Source organism: Puntigrus tetrazona, chromosome 14 (assembly GCF_018831695.1).
Source record: "Puntigrus tetrazona isolate hp1 chromosome 14, ASM1883169v1, whole genome shotgun sequence".
Lineage (NCBI taxonomy): Eukaryota > Metazoa > Chordata > Actinopteri > Cypriniformes > Cyprinidae > Puntigrus > Puntigrus tetrazona.
The window spans coordinates 24202780-24212834 of record NC_056712.1 but is presented as its reverse complement, the minus strand read 5'-3'; the positions used below and the strand labels follow the sequence as shown (position 1 = coordinate 24212834).

Here is a 10055-nt window from a genome sequence, read left to right as displayed (position 1 = left end):
AGTACAATTTAATTGTAAAGTACACGCCTATCTCTGAAAAGTCATAATACTACATTTAGGAAATGCTTCTTGTTTTAAGGATGTTTGGGTAATGTACTGGAGGTGAAAATAGCCAAAGATGAAATATATTTTTTCAGTATTGAAATGACTTCAGACAATCCACACGTTCAGAGCCCTGAATCAGTTGAGACTGTTTGGCATGGAATAGAGAGGCAGCTGAAGAAAGAAACCGAATGGCAATGTGCATACTTCAATGTGTGCGCTTGTATGTGTGAGCTGCTTTTGTCCCGAAGAAGCACCGGAATGACAAATGGGTGTCGCTGTGGATAGAACACCAGATGTTGATCTTAATGAGGAGCCATGCAAGTTAAACAGAGGCTGGCATACGGGGCGGAGGGGACCCGAGTTTCCTTCTCTCTCTCTCTTCCTCTCTCTTTCTCCATATGCTTATTTGTATCTCCTCCATTATAAAGTCACCCCACCTTTCTAAAGACCAACCTGCAGCGCCGTGTCCTTGGGGACAGTTCCTTAGCAACAGCATCAAAACAAACAGGCAGCTCACGACTGTGATGTAAAATGAGATCACAATGCTAGCAAAAGAAAGCCGGCGATGGCGCAGTGGGATCGAAGCAAAACCTACAGTGCAACAGGGGTCACTTTGTGTTTTTATGAAGAAGGGGAATCGCTATACTTCCAGCGTGTTTGCCAAAACAAATGGAGAACACCTCTTGCTCTCTCAGCTGCAGTAATCTCATTCCTGTTTGCAGGGGCTGAAGTGCCACAACCCATCACAGTGAATATTTACACACTTTTCTCTTTCCCATTTGCAGTCTTTCTTTCACACCGTATCTCTTCCCGCTCGCTATCTTTTTCTCTTTTCTACTCACTACACCCCCAGCATCTTCTCTGCTCATATAAATCTGACACCCCACAGTAAATCACTCCAAAAAAAAAAAAAAAAAAAAAAAGACGCTTTTTTTTTTCTCTGTTTACAAAGAGCGTGATCCATTTGCCGTCCTCCTCCCTCGGCATAATGTAAAATAATCCTTCCACACACTCACTTTCATTTTCTTCCTTAGATTGTGGAAATGCTAAGATCTGGAGAACAGCATTTGGTAAACAAAATACTTACATCAGGAAGACGACAATAAGACAGTGAGATGTAAGGCTGGTATTCTTTAGAAAAAAGAATAAGTGGGAGCTTTGAAGTCTTAAGGCATAATAAGAGCTGTGCCGGGTTTAAAATGAGCCAGGCTGTGACTTGAGTGTAAAAGACCTTTCCAAGCCAAAGTGAAAAGGGACGGACCTGGCATCGACTCGTCTCCTCGGGTATCTACTTTCTTGTTCATGCCACGCTGGACAGCTGTAATTTAACGGCGAGTGCTCTGACAACAAAACAACACTACAAATATCCATTCCTGAAAGACCTTTCTTTCCCTTGTGACCGGAAAACCAACGGCTTAGAAACGCGCTCATCTTCCCAATAGATCCTTTCTGCGCGAGCGGCTACGCTGCAAAAAAAATAAAAAATAAAAAATCTATTTATTAATCAAGTTTTTGTCATGTTATCCAGAAGAAATATCTAAACATCCTTAAAAACAAGATATGACAACCAGTTTTAGGATTAGATGTGATCTCAGTAAATACATTTTTAATGTTTTTCCCTCCTTGATTTTAGCATAAATCTCACTACTTTTGGTTTTCGGTTCAATAAATGTGCTCAATCAACAACATTCATTGCATAATGTTCCTCTCCACAGAAAATCATTTAAACTTGCCTCAGTTTTTTTAAAAAACAAAACAGGCATATATTAAATAAAGGAGAAATCCATTTTTTTGCCAGTTTAATTAGGAAAAATAAGCTGCTCTCTGTTCCATAATATAGTATTAACAAATGTAAATACACTCGCTTTGAAGAGTTTGGGGCGGTATGTTTTTTTGTTTTTTTTACTTTTTAAAGAAATCTCTTACCCTCACCATCGCTGAATTTATTAAAAATAAACAGCTACTGTAAAATATTAAAACTAACATAACTGTTTATTTAAAATGTATTTATTCCTGTGATGACGACATAGAAATTTTACTCCAGTCTTCACTGTCACACAACCCTTCGGATATCATTCTAATATGCAGATTTAGTTTCTTATTATCAGTTCCAAAAAACATTGTGCTGTTTAACATTTAGTTGATTCTTTGATAAACAAAAAACGTGTGTGTGAATGAATTGAATGTTAGTGTATTTTGTTTAAAATATGTTTAGATATTTTTGTTTACAAAAAAAAAATACTGATCAAGAAAATGATTTTTGCAGTGTGTGTCTGTGTATATGTGTATTTATAATTTGAAAGATAAGCAGAATGTCGGGGCAAGTGCATAATGCTCCTGGGCACTTTGGCATCTTAAATAAATGATAGCCTCAACAGAAGACGTGTCGTCCTTACAGTGTAAATAAGCTTGCCGTGTGTCCTGACAGTTCAGGGAAATCTGTTCTTTTCTGCTTCACAGAACAAGGGCCACACACTGCCAAGCGTGACTTATCATCAGTATATGTGTATATTTGTATTTATGTGCATGAGTGAGTCACAGAACATAGTAAACCATTTTCAAAAAGAAAAAACACACACACACACACACACACACACACCCACACACACACACACACACACAGAAGTTGCTGGCACAGGGACTTAAGAAGTTTCCCCTCTTCTGTGTGGTTTTAAGTCCTGTTTGTGGTTCTTGTGCTGTACTGATGAAGCCACACACTTTGCATTACTACACGGGTTAGCACAGTGTCCGGATCAGTGCAGGCCTTTGGCACCATGTAAACATTAGTTTGTTTAGTTAGCACTCAGATATCCCACAGCTCTTTGGGATCGGCAAAGAAGCACAGGCTGAGAAGGTTGTCTTGAAACTCTTCTCGCAGCCGCCTCGTCTGTCCATGAATTCGCCAGCCCTGCATTCTCAAGACCCCGCCCACAACAAGATGAGCAATACGACGCCTGAAAAAAAAGATCAATAGAAAGCTGAAACATCAAATGCAAAAATCAAAAAGCGTTCACTTTAACACACTGGAAAGCAGGTAGCTTTGGTTGAGTTTTAAGTGCTCCATCTGCATTGCGTGCTAAAATAAAACTCTTTTAAGGAAATGGTTCAGCCAAAAATAAACCTGTATGAATTTCTTTCCTTCAGAAAACTGCCGGGAACAGACTGGTAGTTGTTTTGAATGTCTTACGGATTTAGCTCTCAAATGCATCATGCAAGATTCAAAATTAATTAGGTCCAACATCATTGGTTCCTAAGTGTATTGTAGCCAATGGAGACGTGTCTAAAAGAGAAATTAATTAAACTGAGAAACTTTAGCAACTTTTCAGTCTGGTTTACATTCAAATCATACAGCTTCAGAAGACTTTGAATACAGCGCATGAGTCATGCGAACCATGTTTGCAGTACAATTCTAGTGCTTTTTATAAACCACAATACACAGATTCTACTTCTATTGTGTTTCATGGATGAAAGAAATCATACAGGTTTAAAATGACGCAAGGTGAAATACTCTTTGTGTAGGCTTATATAATTCATAAGCAAACCTGCACAATTAGAGGCCTCTGAGTTTGGCTTCAGGCTCCTCATGGACCTGGCTCAGATGGGAAGACGTTCCTCAGCTGTTCGATTACCTGCTGCAGCTGCAGTACGGTGTCCTGCTCATGATCCAAATCCTCACCTACACAACATTAAAAGCTAAAATAAACATGGCCGCGACTAAATGCGTCACAAGTTCGCAGCAACATATAAGCCTTATTTAAAGTCTTTGAATCCCATTATGAGCCCATGTTGGTAGGATGAGAGTAAAGCTGCAAGGTTATTCCAGGTTTTACCTGCAGCTTCTGTGTCTGTGGTCTCTCTGCTGGGAGGCTCCCCCTGGTGGCCACCCCCTGACACAGGAGAGGATAGAGAAGAAGGAGCCGAGCCATTGGCCTCCGAATCATCTTTGGGCTGGTAGACATGACAAAATGATGATGAGAGAGCAAAGAATCCGGTAACACTTTAGAATAGGTAACACTTGTTCAGAATACAGCTTTTTTTCATTTTGAATAATATTTTACAATTGTATTGCTGTTTTACTGTATTTGTCCTGCCTTGTTGAAACTTATTTACATTAAAAAACGTTACAAAAATAATTTGTCACTTTATCTTAAGGTCTCACTATTAACAAACCATTAACTATGACCTTTTAGCTTAATAAATTCCTAATTTGCTGTTTATTAATAGTAGGTAGTGAGTAGTGATGCATGTAGAATATGTCATTCAAAATATGTGCTTTATACATACAAATAAACAGCCAATATGCTAATAAGCAACTAGTTAATAGTGTAATTGGTCATTATACTAAAGTGTCACTATATTGAACAATATTGCATAGTTATTTTTCTATATATTTTATATATACACACACACATTATATATATATATATATATATATATATATATATATATATATATATATATATATATATATATATATATATATATATATATATATATATATATGTATGCATATGTGTATATACTAACAGATGTGCATAATTGTATACTAATAAATATTAGGCAGTATATACTGTTGCATATATTATGCAGTATGCTAGCCTAACCATGCTTTGAATTAAAAAACATTGTTGGGTTCTCTGATGAGAAAAAGAGTCACAAGTTTCCAAACGCTGCAATACAACTCCAAACTTCTGCGTTTATCGACCAGGGATTTGGCCCCTTTTTCATACATTACATTACAAAGACAGTGCATTTTCTTGAGGGATGAAACTGATAAGAAACTCAAAGATGACTTGTCTCTTTTTCTTTTCTTTTTTTCATTTCACAGGCAGATGGGTTGAATTGAGGCTGTTTGCATGAATACCTCAAATTTATTCAGAGTTAAACTCTTTTATCGCTTTACAGAGATGTCCACAGAGGTAAGACTGTAACTTTTCCCAGCGACTTTCTAGGGGTGCAGAACGAAGAGTTCAGATCTCCATAATCCCAGCACATTATTGCATCCCCCATGACACATCTCTCGTTCGTTTTTGTAGGGTAAGTCGATCTCTCTCTCCCTGTTCTTTCCCTCTATTTCTGTCTAATTCCTTTTCACCTACAGCTAACAGCCTCAGTGTTTTTGCTGTGCTCTCTCATTCCATCCAGCCTGCCAATCATATCTCTGCAGCCCTACCTCTCTTTTTTTCTGCACAACCATCTCTTATCCTATTCACTCAGCACCGCCTGAGCTTTTCTCTTCCCTCCTCGGCCTGCTTTCTGTCTTTCTTTCGCTAAAGAAAAGGATCTTTTTTCTGCCCACTCTATTCTGTCCATCCCGCTCCTTAAGCTCTATGTACGTCAGCTCAAGAAATGACTTACCTTCTACCCACTCCATCTGTATGATTCCATCTAAATCAATGGTGTTCTTCCCCATATATAATCTCTCTCTACTTCTTCCTTCCCATCTTAGCAATTTACCAGAAGCAATTTACCAGAAGTTAGTATGTCTTCCTGCAGTCTTTCGTCCTCCGTCTCTTTTCAGGTCTCAATAATAGCTACTCTTAAAAAAAAATACTACAAAAAAAATCTTTCTGTCTCCACATCTCTTCTCCTTTCACCTGAGACAAGCCTTTTCTAGTTCCCTGTCTCCTTGTCCTCACTGAACCTGCATTAGTAAGCAACTCTTGCCTCGCTTTTACCCTTATACATGTGGTACATCAAGGCAGTCTATAATACAGTCTATCCTCCTCTGTTCAGTCGTCTTCCTACTCTTTTTGCCGAGAGCTTCAAATGTGTCTTCTTTCTCCCCTCTACCTCCCTTTTCAGGATATTTTGTAAGCCCATCTTTACTTCTCTCACAGTGGCTGTTTTTAAAGCTCAAAACATTCCTTCAAACCCATAAACATTTAACTTTAAAGTCTCCAGTGCAGAAGGCCCTGATTTACCTGTTCATGTCCTCCCCGTACGGCGGTAACAAAATCATACAACTCCCTATGCGCCATTCCTTCAGTGTTTCTATCCTAATAATCTATTCTGGCTAACACTTTAGTACTCACTGTGGGCATACCTCTTTTTTTTTTTTTAGGTATACAGGTATATGTTTTAGGCTATATCTCACCTGCAGCAGTAGTTCTCTGAGTCTGCGTAGCTGGGACTCCAGTTGCTTGTTGTGGTCCTCTAGAATCTGCATCCGTGTCTCCAGTCGGGTCTTATGCTGTCGAAGGACTCGAGCCTCGGCCAGGAGCTCCTCATCTTGCTGACCAGCCGGTGACCCGGGACCCGACTCCAGCAGCTGGGGTGAAGCTGCTGCCTCTTCATGCTTCCACTTCAGCCGCCGATACTCGCCCTGCAGCACCCTGCAGGAGAGACAACACCATCATCATCATGATCATTTGGATTTAGGTCATTATACACGCTACATCTAGACAGACGTTGTTACATTAAACAAATGTGATACAATCAAGTTTCTTTACTTAATTTAGAAATGCATACTCTCAGTTATACAAATTCATTTTGTATTGTAAAAATCTTAAAGGGGTCATGAACTGCCTCTGTTTTTTTAATTTTATACTGTTCTCTGAGGTCCACTAATAAATGTTAGCAAGTATTTTACATCATAAAAATAATGAATAAAAAAAAAAAAATAAAAGGAAAATAACACAAAATGGGTGAGCAGAGCAGCCATCACTCAGCTCTTTGAATCCCAATAATGACAGCGGGAAGCCCTGATTTATTCAGAGGGTTAAGGTTGCAGATCCCCTGCAGACACTAACAATTAATCTTGCTTTATTGACCTATTACTCACCTATAACAAAGCAAGACCACATGAGAGCATGACTTAAAGGTCAGGATTTACGCCAAAGACAAAACTCATAAATGACTCACAGCTGTAACAGTAGCCTCTGGGATGAAATAAAATGGTGGACCTAATAATGGTGGACTTTTTTGTATTTCTGCTGATGTTTGAACCAGTATAAAGGTCTAAAGAGCACGTCTCATTCAGATTACTGTTTTTGACCCACACTAACCATCCTAATCATAATAATGTGTACAGTTTCCAGCAACACATTTTATCTCAGCCAATTAAAAACTATTAGCTTTATCTTAATCCTCTAAAAAGCTGTGAAATTTAAAGGGCCAACACAAAGTGCAGTCCATCACAGCCAGAAGTCAAGAGTCACAATTACAAAGACAAATCATTTTACCCTCAGTTATTTAAACCAATAAGTTCAACACAACCCTCAGTCAAAATATTGTGTAAATTAATTTCTCTACAGAATTCTTTCTTTATTTATAAACACCTTTAAATTGAGATTCATTTATATAGGAAACAAAAGGGCAAAAAGTTGTTTTATTATATCTCTTACATCATATATGTAATATTTAGCCTTTGTGTGTGTGTGTGTGTGTGCGTGTGTACATATAAATATATATACATATATAAGCACGCACATACACACAAACACAAATATACATATATATATATATATATATATATATATATATATATATATATAAAACCTAATAAAAAATATATAATATAAAATAATTTGATATTTATATCTATAAAGCTTTTATTGAATTAACAATAAAAAAGCATTGATTAGTAACCCTCTTAGCATCCTGGCAGTAAGTTCTGCATGATTAAATATCTTTTACGTCATTTTATCATTTATGTTCCACAAAAAAAACCAAAAAGCTTCAAGTGCGAATGTGCCCGTGGCTTTGCCTTCACCTGTTCTCGTTCTCCAGGCGTTGGAGGGTGCGCTGCAGCTCTTCTCTGTCCTGGCAGTCCAGGTGGGCCAGCAGGTGGCCGTGGGGGGAGTCCTGCTCGAGGGCGGGGCTGGAGTGACGTAGGAGGTACTGATCTTCATCCCTGAGTCCCCCCACACAGGAGACAGTGCACACTGAACACATTAGCGGTGCCACGCAGCAGCAGACAGACACACACAGAGCCAAGCGCGCACACAAAGCAGCGGGTACATAGGCCAAATGCACACAATGCAGCAGTGGCATATCAACACAGAACACATAGCATATTTTGCATAAACTGTGGATGGCGCGATTAGAGTGTATGCAAACACAGACTAATGCACACCATCACCCATAAAACAAACAGCAGCATAGATGCTAAACCAACGATCATACGAACACGTACACTCTTGGTAATCCAAGCGCTCTCCATGCCATCAAATACAGCAAGCTAAATAGGCACAGCTAAAATACAGGCATAGGAGCGAAAACAAATTACCACTACACACAGAAAGCACTGAAATAATCACAGCTCTCACATTAGTCACATCAATAATAAAAAACTAGCTGTTTTCATGCACTCTGCTGTAATTATACAGGTGCCATTACATGGGCCATCAGTAAACAAAGGCCACTTATAGACCACTGGATGAGGAAGATTTGGTAAAAGCCATGGAAATGGCACATTATTCCCTGTCAAACAGATATAATACATTACTCACTGATGTACTCTCTCTTTTAAAGGAACAGTTCTCCGAAAAATATGGAGTGGATATTTACTCACCCTTTTCCTCAAGGGCATAGCTTGTAAAATCCTTTAGTCAGATTTTACAAAATATTATTTTAAACAAATAATATTTTGAACTATAAAGTAAATACAGATTTAATGTAGTTATGTTAATGAATTAACAAATGAAACTAAATTCAATTCAATTCAAAATTTACAAAAAGCAATGCCATGCAAAAATAGCAATGCCATTCTTATTGATGGATATATCAAAGAAGGAACTTTTACAAAAAAAAAAATATATATATTTAATGTTTTGTTTTAATTTACACAACCAAACCCAAAGAGATATAGTTCACCCAAAAAAGGACAATTTTGTCAATGGTTCAACCATAATTTTAATAAATATGCATAAATACTACTTATTTCATAAAACCATGATGTCACATTGATGTCACATTGACTATTTTAAAGATGTCTGTACTACGTTTTTGAGCCTTGAACATGGTAGCTGTGTTGCTGTAGGGTCAGAAAGCTCTTAGATTTCATCAAAAATATCTTCATTTGTGTCCTGAAGATGTGACTTGAGTCATGACAGAATTGTTTGTGCCTAATTTGTGCATTTAACACGAATCATGTACGACAGATGTTTTAAAGCAATATGTAATTTACACCTTGATTTAAATGAAATAAACAGCAACTTTGGGAGAGCTGACAAGCATGTTTTTTTTGTTAATTACTACGTTTTTCACAGCAATTCATGTGTTATGTATCTGGCTGACATGACATCCTCATGCACTGCTGATCTAGTTATATTGAGTTACACAAACTGTTAATTTTTTGTTTCGCAATACAAACAGTGTGTTTAAAAGTGCGACTCAACATACATAAATATGGCTCAACATACATAAATATTGTTTTGTTTGCTTTTTAGTTTTTTAACTTTTCTTAGCTTTTAATTCTAGAGAGTTAGTATAACTGTGAATTGTTCTTTTTAGATGAACCTTTTCCTAGAATCAGTCGATCCCGTTCACTAAACGGCTCACTGATCTGGTCACAATTAACAGTTGCGATGAAGATTATGATTGAATAACAAAAAAAATAGGTGCATTCCTAATGGTTATCACAGGGCTTCAGAAGACTTGGAATACAACGCATGAGTCACGTGGACCACTTTTATTATGGCTTAATGGTCTTTTTGCATGCTTTTTAAAGCTGGATAACTCACTGCAATTGCATTGAAAAGAGACTCTTTTGTGCTCCAGGGAAGAAAGAAAATCATAAAGCTTTGGAAAGACATGAAGACAAGTTTATTTTGGGGTGAACTATTCCTTTAAATGTCCTTCTTTCTCTCACTCACAGAGCCATTTCCAGCACAAAACATGCACAGTCATGACTCTGGGCTGATGAACTGACCTCTTTTATTAGTTTTGATTTTGTGCAGCCTCACCTAATTTCACCTATATGCTCATATTTCAGTGGCTTTCCTTGTCTGCTGGCCTACAGCTCTTAACATCTTGTTCGGTAGCATTTCAATAGCCCAATCTCTCTC

General features: G+C 37.7%; 1 protein-coding gene across 6 annotated transcripts in view; it reads right to left on the bottom strand.

Annotated features, from left to right (window-relative positions):
• Positions 1–2237: 2237 nt before the first annotated feature.
• Positions 2238–10055, bottom strand: part of drp2 (dystrophin related protein 2) — a 109047-nt gene continuing 101229 nt past the window's right edge. For all 6 annotated transcript variants that reach the window (XM_043258029.1, XM_043258027.1, XM_043258032.1 and 3 more), the window contains 5 exons: positions 7760–7900; positions 6143–6380; positions 3876–3993; positions 3588–3721; positions 2238–2999 (listed from right to left, as the gene is read on the bottom strand). In XM_043258029.1, coding sequence (XP_043113964.1) covers positions 3627–3721; positions 3876–3993; positions 6143–6380; positions 7760–7900 — 592 coding nt within the window. In that variant the 3' untranslated portion in view covers positions 2238–2999; positions 3588–3626. The remainder of the gene's footprint in view (positions 3000–3587; positions 3722–3875; positions 3994–6142; positions 6381–7759; positions 7901–10055) is intronic.